This window comes from Tamandua tetradactyla, chromosome 5 (assembly GCF_023851605.1).
Source record: "Tamandua tetradactyla isolate mTamTet1 chromosome 5, mTamTet1.pri, whole genome shotgun sequence".
Classification (NCBI taxonomy): domain Eukaryota; kingdom Metazoa; phylum Chordata; class Mammalia; order Pilosa; family Myrmecophagidae; genus Tamandua; species Tamandua tetradactyla.
The window spans coordinates 44,738,636-44,758,083 of record NC_135331.1 but is presented as its reverse complement, the minus strand read 5'-3'; the positions used below and the strand labels follow the sequence as shown (position 1 = coordinate 44,758,083).

General features: G+C 38.4%; 1 protein-coding gene and 1 pseudogene across 3 annotated transcripts in view; one reads left to right on the top strand and one right to left on the bottom strand.

Annotated features, from left to right (window-relative positions):
* The window catches only part of MED12L (mediator complex subunit 12L), a 371,061-nt gene that overhangs the window by 250,949 nt on the left and 100,664 nt on the right, over positions 1-19,448 (bottom strand). For 2 of the 3 annotated variants that reach the window (XM_077160781.1, XM_077160782.1), the window contains exons 12-15: positions 11,043-11,174; positions 8,195-8,321; positions 5,964-6,178; positions 3,216-3,392 (exon numbers count right to left, since the gene is read on the bottom strand). In XM_077160781.1, the coding sequence (XP_077016896.1) occupies positions 3,216-3,392; positions 5,964-6,178; positions 8,195-8,321; positions 11,043-11,174 (651 nt within the window). Of the gene's footprint in view, positions 1-3,215; positions 3,393-4,217; positions 4,323-5,963; positions 6,179-8,194; positions 8,322-11,042; positions 11,175-19,448 lie in introns of all 3 variants that reach the window. The other variant, XM_077160783.1, reaches the window with a different exon arrangement.
* On the top strand, positions 1,634-3,055 carry LOC143684105 (V-type proton ATPase 21 kDa proteolipid subunit c'' pseudogene; annotated as a pseudogene).

Here is a 19,448-nt window from a genome sequence, read left to right as displayed (position 1 = left end):
TTCAAAATCTTTTGGTGAAGCCCCCTTTAGTCTCTCCCCTTGCCCTTCACTCATCAAGGTCACATCTTTGAGACAGGAAAAAAATATTGGTTTTGACCATGTTCACATTCCCCTCCCATACACATTTCAACAATCAAATTTTCCCTCACTATTAGGGAAGATAACCAGACTTTCTACAGCATTCCTAACGCAAATGGTCTACTAATATAGCCATTCACCACCACCACCACCCCTTCTTGATACTTTATTCTGAATAACACTCATTATAAAGGGGAGAGGGAGGCGGGGGTGAAGGACTGTTTTAAAAACTGCATCCCACAACAAAAACAAACGCCGAGCAGTTCTTTTTTTTGTTTTGGCATGGGCAGACTCCAGGAATCGAACCCGGGTCTCCAGCATGGCAGGAGAGAACTTTGCCACTGAGCCACTGCTGCACTGCCCAAGCAGTTCTTTCATGATTGCATTATAGCAGGATTATGTCATCATTCATCTTGAGACCTGATTATGAGAAGTAATCTCAAGCTCTTTTCCATTAAGAAAGTAGAATGCTAAACGCTGGGAACTACTGTGCAGCCCAGGATCATGTAAACCACAGAGTGACGTCCATGCCTGGGCAGTGACCTGGAGGAGAGGACGTGCAAAGCTCTGCTCACCCGAGAGATGGGCACATTCCCTCAAGCCGGTTTCAACAATTTTCAACATTTTTGCCTATTTGCATCATTTAGTGCTTTTTTCTTTTTCTTTGATAAATTTTATTTTGGAATAATTTCACATGTACAAAAACGTTGAAAAGCCAGTACAGAGAGTTTTCATTTACCCTTCACCTAGTTTCCCATAATGTTAATGCCTTATATAACTGCAATAAATTTTTCAAAACCAAGAAACTAACATTGGTACATGACTAGTAACTAAAATCTGGACTTTAATACCAGTTTCCCTTCTTTTGAGGCTGAATATTTTACACAAATCCCAGACATCTAGACATCATGAAAATTCATGCATCAATTACTCAAGATACAACCCTAAATTTTATTTATATATAATAAATATATATAATTATATGTATATATTTATAGAACCCTCTCCATTGCCCTAAAGAAACTGTGAGATTATTCCATGATACTGAAAATTAGTGACACCTACAGTTGAAAATTGCTGATTTATTCAGTTAGTGATGAACAATAATTTCAGCAAGTTTTGAAATAGTCTTGGAGAAAGAAAACATAATCAAAATGGGCATTTAATCATAATAATAAAAAGCATGGGTTTAGTATTTCAAAACTTATTTTGGAGGATTTCCTGAAATAATAAAAAATTTAAGAGACAATTTAGTTTGCAGATCCAAACTCCCCAAAGACATCCAGGAAATAACACAGTATACCTTACAATTATATTTTAATGCATAAAGGAGGGCTTAATAAAAGAAATGGCTCATTGAATTGGCACTTCAAATGAAATTCCAGGAAAAAAAATTACGGAACCCAAGAATAAAACATGCTTTAGAATTCTGACACAGTTTTCATTATTAATTATCAAAAAACAATCCAGAACTTGCTCACCTGGAGAAACTTGGGGGGGGGTGTGAATTTTGTTTCACATTGGAAGTGCACCCATCACTCTGTTATGACTCAAACACTAAATTTTCTGCCAACCATTTCCCATGTGCCATTCAGTTCTTCAACTCAAAAGATCCAAATTCATGTCAATCTCATCACATAAGCCTCTTCCATGAAGCCTTACCTGATACTGTAACCAGATGTGCTTGCTCCTGCCAATACTCATTCTTTGAGTGCCTATATGTGCCAGGCAGTGAGCCAAGCAGAAGGGACTCGGGAATGCCCAACACTTTACCTTCCCGGGGACACCTGGTTTTTAACTCATTCATTGCTTTATTTTATCATGTGTCATTTTATAGATATTTGCTTCCTCCTATCTTATCTCATTCATCTTATTCCTGCCCACAGGCATTTCTTATTCATCTAACACCAAAAAGTACTTACCACAATACAGTGCACATAAAGATCATTCAGCAAATGACTTTCAAATGCAAGCAGCAGACGATGGACACAGAACATGGTTTTAGCTCTGGCCCCAACAACCCAACCCCTGCTGCTTTTGCCAGCACATCTTGTGCTGCTCCACTCCAGACCTTCGTGGCCCTCTTGGATGTGGGAGAATGCTATACCATCTTTCACTCTGGCTTCCACTTTGATGTAGAATGATTCTGACCAGAACTCCTCTCTTTAGATGGTCGGACCTGGGCACTGGCCAGGCTACGACCCTCTCTGTGGTTGGGGCAGCCTATAACATCTGCGTTACTGGCTCTCCCATCATTGAGGAAAGAATGAAGGCCCCAGCATCAAGACCAAAAATCTGTGAGGCTGTGGCCATCTACGACATCATCATGGCAACTGTCATTAGTAACATGGCTGAGCCTTTCAGTGCCATTGACCCCCAAGCTACTGGCCCTCAGAACTACCATACAAGCTACTCCATGCGTAGGGCTGGCCTCACATGAGCTCCTAGAGCTTCTTGTGTGGAATCTGGTGGGCATCACACAGTGGAGCTGTGCTTGTTGACACTCAGAACCCTAGCCCCTTTTTAAGATTCTCACTGTGGAGCTATTTGCCTTTTTGGGCTCACTGTTGCAATGCTCCAGACCTCCAGAGTGAAGGTGGGCACTGGATGACCTGTAGGCTGAGGATGTGCCCCACTCTTATTTATCCGTAGCTTTCCTGGGACAGTTCAGTGTCAGGGACCTTGCTGTGCTACCTTCTACCACCTGTCGACTTGGACGCACTTGTCTGGCTGGACACTCAGTGCGGGGAACGGGCACTAAGAGTTGTGCACCCATGTCCCCTCACCTTCATCTTTCACCCATCTCCCCAGGACTTGTGAAATCAATGTAGTATTTATCCAAGAAAAAAAAAAAAAACGGAGGTAGGAAAACTAATATTTAGAGATCATTTGCCATGACTCAAGTGCTTTTGATGAAAGAAAACTAATTAAAAGGAAATTCCATTTAATCTAGCAAGCCACTATAATCACAGCAGAAAGTCACTTTTCGAGCTTCATTTACATAAATACATATGATCAGAATTGTAACAAAAGGAACAGCAAATGCAAAACCTACCCACTATCACCTGTATTATCAGATAAGCAGCCAATGCCATAATAAAACAATCAGGGGGTGAATGATGGAAGAAATGACTTACCAGAGGTAGAGGAAAGTGGGTTGCATACTGCAGGTGACGGAGGAGGTCATAATTAGATGGAAAAATTAACTCCCTCGGTTTTTCCCTCTTCGCCAACTTCTCACCATTAACTGACATTCTTCTGCCCAAGGAAGGGTTGGCATTCTCACAGGACTCTCCAGGCATTGGAGAAAAAATCTAAGTCATGTAAGACAAATGGTGGCGATTGTCAACAAAAAAGGGCAAAACCAGGCCACAGTGATATATACCAGAGTTTCAAACACAAGACACTCATGCAATACCTTTCCCCTACTGAACTACTGACCAAATTAAATATATAGAAATTTTGCTGTTTTCTACAAAATCCATATTCAGATCAGTAGGAGTATGTCAACGTTACTCCCATTTTGAAGATGATCAAATGACAACCACACATATGTAAGAAATGCACGTGGTTACACAACCTTGAGGACTAGAGGTAAAATCAGACTAATGTTTTCCTCATAGGACTACATTACCCACAACAACACAGAAATAATTACCTAATAAAACTAATGAATAATAGGCATAGAGGTCTATACCCCAAACAGTAAGTGTTTTGCAAAAAATTATGCACTGAGGTTCATGAGAAAGAACACATAACCATGCTGAGATAAGGAAGAATAATGTATGTTTCCAGGGCCAGCAAAGGTATTATTTAGGGGCTGAAGACACAGACTGTCATGATGAAACTACACTCACATATTCCTGATACATGATCATCTCAAAATGAACAAAACAGCCAGGGTCACTCAATTAGGAGAACAGGAGGGTTAAATTACAAAGAAGGTGATGCAGCCAAAGTGAAGATGAGCTGAAGTGAGATAACTGCATGCAATGATAATCGTGCCTAGGGACTGAATGCAATAGGCTCACATTGACATCAGAAGCATATGAGTTCTTCCAGGAACATGAGGCAACAAACAGAAGGATGGGACAAGTCAGGGGGCCAACAGTCAATAAAAATGCGAAAGTTGAACCTACTGGAAATTCCGAACCAAAGTCAGTTTTAAAGTCACTCTTGTCTACTTCATCAAAAATGTTAGTGGTTCCTGAGTCAATGCCCATATGCGCCATAATACTTTGTTCCTGATAATTACCAGAGAAAGAAAGTCATGTTGTAACTTTTTTGGTTCATTATGAAACTAAAACATGAAAATGAATTTACTGATCATCCTATTTCTTTTTCTCCCTATTATCTTCTGTTCCCCCGGAAACCAAAAAAATTTTGAGGCATGCGTTGCTTTGTTCTTTTCCCTCAAGATAAGAAAATTTTCATTTCCATGGTATTTTAAAGGAAAAGCACACAAACTTCCTGATTTAAAACAAACTGTCCATAATTTCTTTCTTTGGGCTCTTCCCAGTCACATGCTCGTCAACGTAAGAAAAGTTTAAGATCTCTAAAATGTAAGATATTTTACTATCAAGGAAAAGACAGAAAAAGCAGAAACAGAAAAAAATGTAACAAGGTGAAGTAACTTTAGTTTTAACCCTGTAAACTTCTATTGCAGACAAATTAAGAAACAAAAGTATTTATATTTTTTTAAAATCCTGTACTATTTATTTAGATGACAAATCTTAAAACTTTTAAAGACTACGAATACATGTTTGCAATTTTAAAGTCAGGTGTTTTCTCTAGTAAACTTTAAAAAATATCACAATGGTATATGCTTAATCTCTCATAGAACCAATATGAGGCGTCATCTTTTTTAAGGAATTGTCACACTCTCTCATCATTTTCTACTAAAAATTCATCAACCATCTTTACTTTCCGTGCCTTGAAAACTTTTTGCAAATATCTAGAACAATGTCCAAAATATCAGAACTTAGTAGAAACTTACAGTCACTCTCACAAGTTAAAATAATTTGTTGAAAAGAACAATTCTATAACACTTGATTTTTTTTCCACTATCATACCACTCAGTTTTATTTTGTTTTATAGTACTTAACCCATAAATAAGTGATCTGAAATGATTTTTCCATTTTCAAATGCAGACTTCTCTACTTTGTCTTTCTATTTAGTTCCTCAAATAAAAGGAAAGTAAGAATATGCAAAACATAACCTGCTGTTAGTTTAATTAAATCAGGTACTACAATATCTGGGGAAAGACTACACTGTAACTGTAATTCCCCCCATGGAATGCAGATCTAAACTGCTTTGAAGAGGGTAGGTACTGAAATACTTACAGAACGGATGCTTTTCTATGAATAAACATTTGAGAAAGCGATTACATTTTAATTAACTGAAAGAAAATACGGTGTGTACGATTAAAACAGTTTCCCATTATGTATAGAAGAATGATATAAGTAAGGAATTAGAGAAAGTAATGAAGTGGGAGAGAGTAGTCAATATGGAGAAAGATTTTCCTCAGAATCAAACTCAGCTTGGACTTCAGGGCCAAAGCCAGCTACATTTTGAAGCACATGATGGTTAAAATGGAGGATAGAAACACCTAAAATTGGAAGCATAGAATTCCAATCAAATTTAAGAATTTATGGCCTATCATATCTTCCATTAACATGTTTAAAGTAGCAAGATAAAATTCTGGAAAACACACAACGTCCAAATATCCCTCAGGAGTGAGGAGTAGAGGTAAGTGATATTTGTGGCAAGAGAATAAAACTAAAATAAAAAGCAATTGCCCTGAAACCTCCAAATAATCCATACTGAAAGGTGGTTCCACAGCGGTTATGCTTCTTGTGGGGCTGAGCAGCCCCTGAGGACCGTACCTCCATTTTCACATCATGGTCCTTGGAATAGGGTTCATCCACGTTCTCTCCCGCTGGGGACCGGGGCCGTGTCGAGGCGGTGACGGACAGGTCCCCCCGAGAGATGAGGGTGCACATGTACGCGTCATGGGAGAAGACGTCGTGGCGGATAAACTCACAGAACAGCAGGACCAGGTTCACAAACTCTACCTTTTCACATTCGCTGTTTGGATCAGCTGTCGAGAAACAAATCCAGTCATTAACTCAGTTAGCCTGACACAGTGGAAAAGACAGTCAAATACTAAAGCTTACCCTTTCCACAATCCGTGTTTTTTTTTTTTTTTTAAAATATAAGACTTACTGGAAGATATAAGGCATTCACCTTTTATACAGAAGTGACATGTAGATTCTGACTGTTCCACAATAAATGAGCACAATTTTAGATTTAATGGTACCAGTCCCTGAAAAATGACTTACCATGTAAGCAACATAAACATACAAAATCCAGGTGAATGAATGAATGAATGAAAGGAAGGCAGGCAGGCAAGAAGGGACAGAATGCTGTCCTCTGGTTTCACTATTAAAACAGTCTGGACTCCTGTTCAGTCCTTGAATGAACGCTTCTGTGTGTAGGGTTATGTGTGTACACTTACTCCAAGGTCCCTCACAACAGAAACACGATTCAAATGGAATAACAAGGACATACAGATGGAGCTGTGCAGTCTTTTTTCTTATCGAAAACCAGTCTTAAATTTACATAATGACTTTCAATATTGTTTAAGTACACTTGAAAGCTTCACATCCATACCTCTGAGATAAGATTAAACCTGCAAAGTTCAAACACTAATACCATCACACACATACAAGCCCCAGTAGGAGACAAGCACATTTATGCGAGGAACATTAATAAGTTCAGTTCCCTTAACCTCACACCTAAATGCTGCACGCTACCCAAAGCTCACTGACAAGCTGCCCCCACACAGAGACACAGAACAGCTTTCTTTGACAGCAGTTAAATATGATGCAGAAGAACAAGCAAAGGGGTATAAGGAGGAAGTTTTTCACAAAGAGAAAACAGGAATAGATATAAGAAGAGAGAAGCACAGGGCAAATGTATACATTTCCAAGGATACAAGATTGAGTTGGAATTGCCTGAAAATATATTTTCTACTATTGGGGAAGCCCTATAACTAAAACTTCCATTTTCTGCGCCTTTTGCCGTGTATGTACTGCTCCCTCCTTATTTCAATTACCAGCTTGGCTCCGGCTCTTGCTCTACTCCTAGGCTAGAAAAGCCAACGAATAAGTAAAGATAAACACCCTGTCCTAGAGCACCTCACTGCCAGGCCTCACTCGACCCAAATGAGGCTGTGGCCCCTCACGGGGGACTCAAAGCAGAACCATTTCTTGCTGTTTTACACCTCCCCCCACAAACGTTTCTCTTTCCCCTCTTCCCCTCTTCTATTCCCCATCTCATCAACGCTGCACTCTTTCCCATTCGTCTTTCTGTTTTCATCTCTATCCTCAAACCCTCCCTGATGTATTTTGTTACCAGGAAGCCCAAGACATCTAAGATTACTTAGTGCACACAAATGATTTTTTTTTTTTTTTAGGTATCTATCCTTGGTTTGAACCCATGGGTGGTTTCTTATTTCCCACACAACCAACTACTGCCAAAAATAAAAGGCATGAAAAAGAATTAGAGAAGACAAAAGTGCAGTGAAGTGGCCAACCACCATCTTTATAAACTATTTCTTTGTACCAAGGCCCCGGTTGTAAAGTAGTTTTGATTTGACATTATTATTATTATTATTATTTCCTTTTAAAAGGACAAATTAGCAAATAAGAAATTTAGAATGCAACTCAGAGACAAACCCATATCACAATATACCATGAAACCCCACAAGATCCTATATCCTCTATTTTCGTAAAAAAGACTCTACAAAGAGGAAAAGAGTCCACCAAAGTTAAAACAGTGACGTGAATTTCACTTTTTAAATTACTAAAGCTTTGAAAATTTTAAGTCCTTTGAAGCTTGAGGATGTTCCCTGACTTTCAAGTTCCTTAAAAGTCCCCACTGAAAACATGCTACAAAATTTAATTTTGTTCACTAAAACATATTTTATGTTCATTGCCAAGAACTTTAGATAAGACGTAAAAAAAAAAAAAAGAAAGAAAGAGGAGAAAAAGGGTATACAACTCAAAAAAACTGGCAACTCCTACATTAAAATCCTGAAGCAAACTTTACTTACATAATGAGGGGGCCTGTGTATCTAAAAACCTTAGTAGAACATTCTGGAAAACAGGCAAACTAGATCCAGCAAGAGATGCTGAAGAAATGGACTCCTTCTCATCTAAGACCTCTGATTCACCACATCTCTACAGATCAAAAATAAACAAGCAGAGTTAATTACAGAGGACAAAAATAGTCACGATGAGTCATGAATGTGTTAGTTTTTTTTATTAACATTTAAATTCTCAGACACAATATGTAAATTAATTGAGATTTCTGCACTTATTTGAGGGCCAGCATCATAGGTAAACATGATTTCTAAAAGTTAGGGGAAAGTACCCCAGAACAAGTCAAATGATTTCAAAACATTATTTAACATGAATAAATAACATAGGTTCAGCATGAGTGCCTGTAGAATGTATAATATAGTATAATAATTTATTCATCATCTCTATGCAAAATTTCTAAAAATAATCTGAGGCTGCCTTAGTTTTTAAATAACACATTTAATTTTACTGTCCCTGAGAAATATCTGGACCAGTATAACTGAATTCCTCCACTCTTTTGTGTTTAGATGTTTTTATTCAGGTGGCTGTATTTATATGTGATGTTTGGGGAAATGCAGTGTGGAATACGAAAGCTAGTTTAATTCCTTTAATAAGACTCTTTTCACTTATTATCAAACTTTATCAATAAAATCTCTCAGAACCTCTAGAAATCTCCACAGGTCACAAAATATATCTAGAGAAGCTATAACTTACGCATTAATGATGAACTTACCAGAAGACTAGAAAAAATAGTTTTAGAAGCAATCAGAATCTCATTTTCTACTCTTTTCGATATCCTTCTGACCTTTCCCATTTTCAGTCTCTATTCCTTAATATTAAGATATTATTTCCTTGATGAATATGCAACTATGTGATGATATTGAGAATTACTGATTATATGTAGAACAGAATGATTACATGTTAGCGTTTTTGTTTGTTGTTAATTTTTTAAATTAATAAATAAATTTTTAAAAAATCTTTAAAAGCAAAAAAAAAAAAAAGATTTCTTAAAGATAACCTCCCCTCATAAGGGTCAAATTTTGCGATGATGTTCAAATAAAACTCAATTACTGTAACATCTCTGAGAGAAAGTATTTTTAGATATGGATATATTTACAACTTATTAAAACCACAAAACAATGTGTGTGTGGGCCGCTCCTGAAAGTGACTGTGTATATGTCTGTGTGTGTATTCTGGGGACAGAGGGAGCAAAAAAAGATTTTTTAAAAAAATCAACAATCCAGAAGGAGCAATGAAATTTGAGAAATTCACTTTTAAGTACTGAAGTGTAATCAGTGCAATTTACCATAGAATATTCTATCTTTTCATAAGATCTAGAAAAAAGTGATGAAACCCTTTTCCTACTTTTCTCATTGTGGAATGGGTTATGGGGCCACCTGGTTTACACCTTAACATCAACATCTTCAAAGCCCAATTTCAATAATGAAATCATTCGTTTTCAGTGAATATGGCTATCCCAACAGGAGGAAAGAGCTCTATGAAATCGTTCTTAATATTTCATTTCCTACAGCTTCCTAGGAAGCAGGTAAAAAAACAAAACACAGACCGCCAGCTAAGTGCTCGTCCGTTCGTGCAGCAAACCTTTCCTGAGCATCTACTATATGCTAACGGTATCATGGGGTCCCAACAACAAGCAAGGTCCCCAGTGTCAAGAAGCTTATGTCCTAGAAGGAAGAAGAAAGACATTAGACAATAAGCAAGCCAGATAAACGGGAACTGCCATGAGGAAAGCATAACAGTGATGTGAGAAAGAACAACGGCAGTGGGGGTCTAACCTTAGATGATGATGACGGAAGGCCCTCGTGAGGGGGCGAAGCTTTCTAAAACAGGAAGGACAGAAGGAAGTTGGCCTTGGAGAGAGCTGGTAGCACAGGGTGCCACCCAGGAGGAACAACAGGAGAAAAGGCTCCAGTGTACAAACAAAAAGACCAAGGCAGCCAGAGGTAAGGATCAGGAGAAAGCTACAAGATGACGTGAGACAGGCTCTGTGGGGCTCAGCAAGGCGTCATCAGAGAGTTTTGACAGGGGTAATATGATTTGGTTACATTTTGAAAAGACGAATCTGGCTGCTGTGTGGGAGACGGGGGGTGGGGGAGGAGGGGGACAGAGAAACAGAGACACCAGGTACAAGACCCTTGCAATCGCCCTGGTAAGATGACAGGGGGCTGGTCCAAGCACTCACGTCCAGTAGCCTTCCCTGCTCGGTCTAACACACAAAAATAAAGGCTCGCTCAGAGAATGCCCCTTCAACAAAAGCTAATGCTGAAGAAGTAAGCTCTGTTTGTCCCTTAATAATCCACTCCTGGAGACTTAACTGCTCTCTTTGGGGCCAGAATACAATCTCAAAAACCAATACAAAATTGGTCTCTTTAACACAATAGTCATAACTACCTCAAGAAAGCATTTCCAAACCCATTGAAATATTATGCAGCTTTTAAAGTCTGTAAAAGCTGGCATATATTATATGCATTTGTATGGATATGCACACATGTGTGTGTTCTGTATGTGTATATATCTGAACTTCACAAAGAGAGATCTCTTTGTTCTTAATTAGATGCTAAAGTTTTATTTTAAAAAGTACATTTTAAATTAGTTCACAGTATGAATTACTAGCTGCTTCATATGAATTACTAGCTACATAAAGATTAGAGGGATCCTACTATGGAGTCCCTATAGTGAATTTATACGCTTTTTCCCTTGAGGAAAGAAACAGCATTATGAGGGTCAGTATCCGCCACAGGATATTACTTTTTAAATTATGACATTCAGTAACATAGGAAAGAAAAAAAAAAAACGCACCTCTGCCTCGATTTCCGCTTGCCTCTTCTCCAGGAGCTTTGCCACAGCCATCGCCCTGTGCTTGCCTGACCGCTTACAGCTCACGGCCCACTCACACAGCAGCGTGACCACAGCCTCGTCATTCGGGGCGACCTAGTAACCAAGAGAAATGGAGACCAGCCGCGTCAAATGAAACATTCAAATGACAGTCAGAAAGCAAGCAGAATATCTAGAGCTTTATTATTATTATTTTTTTTACTCTTTTATTATAGCCATTTTAGAAAAAGGCTATTTCTGTTTTGGGGAAAAAAACAAACAAAAATAAATTAACCATTAACCATAGGGGAGAGATAGATGATTTCTGATAAATAGCAATGAATATAAAGGGAGGAAAAAGGAAACTGAAATAACAGTATAAATCAAATATTATCCTGCAGCCTTGTGCCTAACAGTGTTACCTCTACCTACATAACCCGCATTCAGCTCTCTTTATGTAGATGGTCTCTTTCCACCCTTATGGAAACCTGCAGCGAGGTATCACCCCAAATGACGAAAACCAGAGGCCAAATCACCGTCTCCAGCCCAGAGTTCACCCCTGAGCTTACACCCACATCATGCTGGCCTCCCAGGGCTCTCCAACTGGTATCACACAAGCACCTCGAACCAACTGGCCCCAAACCTAACTCACCCTCCCCTCAGATCCTTTCTTTTCCCTGTGTGCCTTACCCTTCAGATTATGAAGCTGGGAGTCATCCCTATCACCCACACAGCCACAGTGGAGCCCCTCCACATTCGAAGCCCACCCGCGTCTGCAGGCTCAGTGCTGGCGGCTCATGCCCCCGCACGCCCCCTGTGCCCCTCCCTGCACTCAGGTCTCAGAGACTCCTGCTGACCAAGAAGCCCTCTCCCACCACCCTGCTTAGACCCATCCTCTTTCATTGGCATCGCAGCTCACCATACTAACTGAAAACGTTTCCTTTAATTGTTTAAGATTTTATTGTACGTATCCGCTCACTAGATGGTAAGCTCCAGAAGAGCAGAAGACTCCCTAACAACTAGAAAAATAAATGCCCAGCACACAATCTAGAGTCACATGGAACCAGTGAGAGGAAGGCTTTAGATGGAATTACTACCTACATAGAGATCTTTTGCATTAAATAAAATTCTCATTTAGGGGAAACACCAGTTAATCATACGGCATAAATCCAGTAAGAGCCCTACCACATCTAAAAAGTAAGACATGGAAGAATTGCTAGAACTCTAAAGGTGTCCACATTCATTTTCAATCAGCTTGCTCTGAGCTGTATATTTCTGGCTGGGCAACGAAAATATTCTGAGAGATAATTTCTCTCAATTCCCACTCTTTTAAGTGTCTTGGCATTCAAAGCAAATTTAACTTATCTCTCTAAAAAAAAATTTATCAAAGTAGATCAAAATGATTTTTCTTTTGCCTTTTCATGTCCTTATTCCTTTAAGTAATGTCAAGGCCACTATATTATATTAAATTAGAAAAATTATTCCTTTGGGACCAGCTAAAAACAGTTATTAGAAATGACAATGCTTTATATGAAAGCACTAAATATGGGTTGAAATTACAAAATCTTCCAATTTTTATTTTTTAAATGTATTTCACTTCTATATTTTAAAAATATCCTTGAGAGTGAAAATACCCACCAATGTGTGACTTTATTTTTATTTACATCTTTATTCTAAATTTCAAAAGATCAAATGTTTTTATACTAAAGAAACAATACATATTTTTAAATCATCCATAGTACAATCTTCTCAAGATACTAATTCAGAATATGACCCGCAGCCTAGAATTTTTACAAAACTCCAAATGACTTAGAAAAAGACTGACAGCAACTTCTAAGATTTATGGAAAACAAGTTTGGAGGAAAAAAAAGACTTTTAAAAGTAAACACACACATAAAGTAAACGCAATGATTTCAAATAAATTAGGAAGATTTTTCTAATTATAAAAATAATGAGTTGTAAATTGGAAACATTTACTGGAGAAATTGATTTTTAAAATAAAAAGGGTAATTTTTATATGTTACATAAAACAACGTAGTGAAAAACTAAACAGTCTATGTTTGCATATGTTGTGCACTTTAGGGAATTAAATTTAACTCACTAGAATCTCAAATCTGTGTGGAAATTTGAAATTTCTTTGACTAATTTTCTGAAACAGACCATTAAAAACCCAATTAATATGAAAGGTCTAATTTGTTTTGTCAATGATTTGACTCATCTAGCTTAAGTAATAGGCCCTGCTTTACCTAGGGCTGTACAGAAAAGAACATATAAGAGAAAACTTATCTTTTAACACACCCAGATACAACCAGTGGGTTGGGGTAATGTGCTAGAAACGAGATCTTGAGAAGGGGTCAGTTCATTCCAAAAGCACTTGCTGCACACCCAGGCCAGCTCAGCCATGAAGAAACAAAAATCTAATAGAAGGACTCACCTGCTAGAAGGAAAAGCAGAAAAGACAACTAGTCATAAAGCAATGAGGCATTCCAGTAGAGGTGAGGAGGAGGTAACTAAGGCTGATATCCACACCTGGTGTTTCTCACAGACGCACATCCGTCTGTCCCAGCTTACAGACTCCTAGAATGTTAGCTTGAAGATAGGACCGTACTCTACCTGCTGCACTTGTGCTCTTAATTTGTGGTTATTATGAGTTAAATGACTTAAGAAAATTAGTTAAAATCTTGAAGGAAAGACTGCTAAAAAATCGAGTTTTCTAAAATTCTAAAATAGAAGACTTCTCTTCATACGAATTATGCCCCTAAAATGTTATGGGTTTCAAAACAGTTTCAAGCAATTAATATTTTCCAATACCGGGCAGATTACAATATTGCAAAGCCCACTTCTTTCTGAATATTAAATGGCCTGCCACATGATGCCACCGTTTTTCTTTGGGGTGGGGAGGGTGGATGGGCAGTGTGGGGGCTTGGAGTTATGCACCCCAGAAAAACACGTTCTTAATCTCAATCCATCCCTGGGTGTGAGCACATTGGAAGCAGGGCCTTTTGACAAGGTTACTTCAGTTAAGACATGGTCCAATTAAATCAAGAGGGGCCTAAATCCTATAACTGGAGGCCTTTCAGAAAAAGTCACAGGGGTAAAGCCATGGGAGTGGCCGGAAGCTGGCTATCAGTGAAACCTGGAAAAGAAAGAAGATGCACTGCCACATCACAGAAAAGTCAAGGAACCCCAAAGATTGTAAGCCAGTCAGAAAATACCGACCCCTGGGAGGAAGGAAGCTTTCTAGACTCCAAAATCATGAGCCAATAAATTTCCGTTGTTGAACCAACCCACTGCATAGTATTTGTTTTAGCAGCTAGGAAACTAAAACTGGCAGGTTCTGTGCTCTGTGCCTATTTTAAAAGGACATTATATCAGAGAATATTGTGAAGAAATTTTATGACAACTTAACAGTAACTTCTCAGAGAACCACATTGAAAACACAGGTTATAATATACCAACTTGAAAGCTAGCCATCTCTGCGACATGAATGACTACATGTTTTTATCTTTGGGTTACAAGGTATTTGATTAGTCATTTCTTATTGAAAAGTTATTTGTTGAGATAAAATAAACTATCATAATTTTAGGGTATTTTTCAAGATAAAGTTCCACTGAAATCGTTTTTTCTCCCACTGCTCATGGGAAATGTTAGGCAACTGTTTTCAGTGCATCCACCAAGAGGCCTTTTCTAGATTCTATTGATTATCAGAAACAAGGACAGCATCCAGCTGTTTAGCCATAACCTGTAAGGGCCAGCACCCACGTCGACTTCAGAGCATATTATCCCATCCAGTGTGTCAACACATACACAGACACACGGCTCACACTCCCACCTAGGAAACCCTCATACTTCCACACTGCTCTGCCTCAGTCGACTTTTAGAAAATGATTAGGATGGTTTCCACTTGTCTTTCAGATACTACTTGCAAATTAATTCAAACAATTGTCAGCAGGACACTGAGATTTCAAATATCAAAAGTGAAATACGTTCTCATCCTAAAAACAAATTTCTAAAAATACTGTTCCTTTTTTAACACAACCAAAAATCATTTAAGTGAAAATAAATATTTATTTTAATGCCACCTAACGCCAAGGCAAAAATCTGAGGTAGTTTAGATATGAACTGATACACACTACAACATGGATGAACCTTGAAAACATTAGGCTCAGTGAAATTAGCCATACACAATAGTACACATACTTTGTGATTTCGTTTATATGAAATATCTAGAATAAGCAAATCCATACAGGAAAAAAGTAGACCAGAGGTTGCCAGGGGCTAGGAGAAGAGAGGAAGAGTTCTTAGTTACTGAGTGTGAAATTTCTATTGTGTGATGAAAAATGTGTTAGCAATAGAAGTCGATGGTGGTAGTACAGCAATGCAAATGTAATCAATTCCACTGAACTGTACACTGAAATGGTTATAATGGCAAATTTTATGCTTTATATATATTACCACAATTTTTAAATATATAAAAAGTAGACACAGCTCCTGCTTTCAGTGAGATGGCAATTCAGTGTGGCAGAACAATATGTGCATAAATAATTGTGAAATATTAAAAAGGACTCAGAAAGGCAACAGCATTTAACAGGAGCAGAGAGAGAAGACGGAGGGGAATTATGAGAAATGCCTTTGAGAAGAAAAAAAGTACTGAAGAATTCATTAAATTTCACAAAAGAGCAGGAGGCCTCTAGATGCTAGAAAAAGGCAAGGAACCAGATCCTTTGCTTAAAAAGCACCAAAAGGGAATACAATCCAATCTACACTGTGATGTTAGCCCAGTAAAAACCATTTCATCAGAATAATCAATTAGACGGTGGTGACAACTGCACAACTATGTGATCAGATACTGGGAGCCACTGACTATATGTCTTGGATGGACTGCATGATGCATGAATACATCTCAATAAAACTGCATTGAAAATTTAAAAAAAGAACCATTTCAGACTTCTGACCTCCAGGTCTCTAAGAGAATAAATCTGTGCTGTTTTTAAGCCACTAAGTTTCCGGTGAAGTGCTACAGCATCAGTAAGAAGTTATTACACAGTAGTTTTAAGCAACATGAAAGTAGAAAACATGGTAGTTGTTCAAGAAACTGCAGGAGGAGAGGACAGGTGATTGAATGGCAAATATACGAAGGCTGCAACATAAAATTAAAATCTGTGGGGGAAAAAGTTTAATGGTAACACAATGAAGAAGGATACTATGAACCAGACAATCCCATTCATTTACTTATTTATTCCTTCAATGAACATTTATTGAGCACCTATTATTGCCACTCTTCTGCACAATAAATATAAATACATATTCTAATATTACTTTGTAGGAATAAAAACTGGTTCTATCCTTTTGGAGAGAATCTTGATTATAACTAGAGCCTTAAAAATATTCATATTACTCGAGCCAGTAATTCAATCTCTAGAAATACAGCCCAAGGAAATATTATGAAATATTTTTAAAAAGTGTACTATGGGCATTATGCTACCAAAACTCACTGTATCAGCCCCAAGAACTAAGAAAAAAAATGTTTCCCTTTGAAATTAAAAGGAGCATATAATGGATCAATACAACGAGAATGGTGACCTTACTAGGCAGAGAACGGTCTTCAGGGCCGGTGCACAGGCCGGAAGATTTTCTTCAGCAATGAAACCATGGGAATTTTTTTTGTTTCTGCTGCTGTTTTGTTTTTATTTCTATTTTTCTCCATGCGAATCAGTGGTATTTCTGTATCTAACTTATCAACAAGAAAGGCAGATGGGAAAGGTTTACAAAGGAGCCAGGAAAGGGCAGGTCAAAGGACCACAGGCAGCAGTAAATCCCAAGGGTTCTCCAAGAATGGGCATTCTCAGCATCAAACAGGGTCTGCTATCTGTCTGCCCAATATTCCTTCTTTCAAGAGCAGCACCCCCACTTCTTCTGGGTGCCCCCAAGTGGTTCAAGTGGAAGCTGCCAGACTTAGTGCCCCACCATTAGCTTTAATGCTCATTCTGGGTTTGGGCTTTCATAGGCAGTGAAGACTGTGCCAATTATGAACACAAGGGGGAAAAAACTACTTTATCAGGTACTCATGAGGTACAATGCCCTGCACTGAATCTTACAAAGCATTTGGAATCCTAAAACAGACCAGCCCAGACCAAATTTATAGGTGGTAGTAAAAAAAGAACAGCTGATATTTACTGAGTGCTTACTTAAAGTCAGACACTGCTGTAAGCATGTTTCATGTATTATTTCTTTTAATGCTCACAACCGATGAGTTCATTATTATTAGCCCCATTTCACAGATAAGGAAACCAAGGAATGGAGAATTTTTTAAATTTGCCCAAGACTACTCACCTGAGTAATGGAGATAACATTTATCTGGCCACAACACAATGCTTGGGAAATAAAACCAAATACAAGGAATAACACTTGTGTCAAAGAACCTGGGAAGGAAATTTTGACCTTTCCCCACAAGGTACACAATGGCCTTAAGCATGAACCCCAAGCTTCTCCCATATTTCTCATCTCCTTCTTCTCTACTTCCAGCCTCAGGACAAAAAAAATATCCTGAAATTTTTTTGAAACTGTACTATGGGCTTCTACGTCATTTACATTTTTCATGACAGAGCTTCGTGGCTATTAGATCTCCAGCTAATGGCTTCAAATCCCCATTAAGAAGGCTCAGGAACAGCCCCAGAGGGACGCCTCTGAAAACCACTAAAGGAAAGTGCTTCACCATTCCAAACGATAAAGGAGCACTGAGGTCCGTGGGGGTAGTAACAGGCAGCTTTTCACACTGGTACTTTATAATAGCTACCTAAAAATTGCTGAACAATCAATAGCATGCACATTCTAGCTTATAACTGCACAAAGGAAAATGGAATACACAAGAACAAGAGAGAAAGAGACAGAGAGCAAGAGAAGTTGAGTGACAGGACCTAAAGTTAAGATCAGAGTGAAAGCACCAAAATAGAGGATTAAGAACCTAAGTTCTAGCCCTGACAAAAATTATATGTGTAATCATGGCAATAAAACTAGGTATTAAATTTACAACTGTATGTAATTGCACTGATAATGATAAAAAAAATTACTGAGCAAGTACAGGGTATTTTTCATACTCTAATCTCAACAACAATCTTTGAGGTAGGTACTACTATTCCCATTTTACAGATAAGAAAACTGAGGTTCACAGAGATTAAGTAAGATGTCCATGAGTGCAAAGATAGAAACTGACAGATGGGAAGTCCTAGTTCCAAAGCCCAGTCTTCCTGCTGGACCACACTGCTGCTCACATGACGGACGAATCAAGGTCACATGAAGCACAAGGACCACCACAGATACACAGGAACTTCCTGAGTGGCTCATGTGGACCCCAGGAAGACCTGCCCAGGCCCACGTCAGCCCGCCACAGCCAGCCACTATTCTAGTCCTACTCTCCCTCTGCAGAGACAAGCCAGATTTCTAATCTAATGGACCCATAAAAAGTAAAAGCACAAGCAACAAATTAACAAAAACTTTATTCTGCCTATGGTACTTTCTAGATTACATGTTCATAAAAAGCAGGCATTTGCCTTGGTTTTACCTTAATCACATAGTAAATTCAATAGATACTTTTGATCAAAGACATTAAAAGAATTTTTTAAAACAAGGCAGAGGGAGGGAAAGTTTAAGCCTTGCCTCCCCCACCCACACACTCTTTGTTAATATGGGAAAAAAATCTGACAACACAACAGCTGGCTGAGTATGAAACATGAAAGGTATCCATCCATTCCTGACTTAATGAGTCAAAGATGCTGGCCCTGACACTCTTGGCATCATTTTGGAAGATTTAGCCAATAATGAGGAGAGAAAAGACTAAATACCTGAAAAGACATGACAACTTTAATACATACAGTTTGCATGTAAGGATTATTGCCACTCCCTGCCCCCATCTTCAACCCAGAGCATTGGAAAACTTGATTAGAACTAAAAAGAGTTGAGTGTAATGACTAGAAAAAAGTAATGAACAATATTAAGCTGTGGGAAAAAAAGATCTTGCAGAATATCATGTAGAATACAATCTCATTTATGTCTTCTAATCTGTTATACTTGTAAACGTATACATAAATGCCTAGAAAAAGATCCTATGTGAACTGAAATTAACCATGGTTACTGCTTGTACTGATTTGAAATGTTACATACCCCAGAAAAGCTAGGCTCTTTTAATTCAATCTTGTGGGTCTAGACCTTTTGCGGGTGGGACCTTTTGATTGTTTCCATGGAGATGCGACTCAGTCCATTCAAGGTGGATCTAAATTAGTTTACTGGAGTCCTTAAAAGAACTAACACAGAGAGCAGACACATAAGTTTGGAAATGCAGAAAGAAAGGCCGCTGGGAGAAGCCAAAAGGACCCCCAGGAGCTGAGAGAGCCA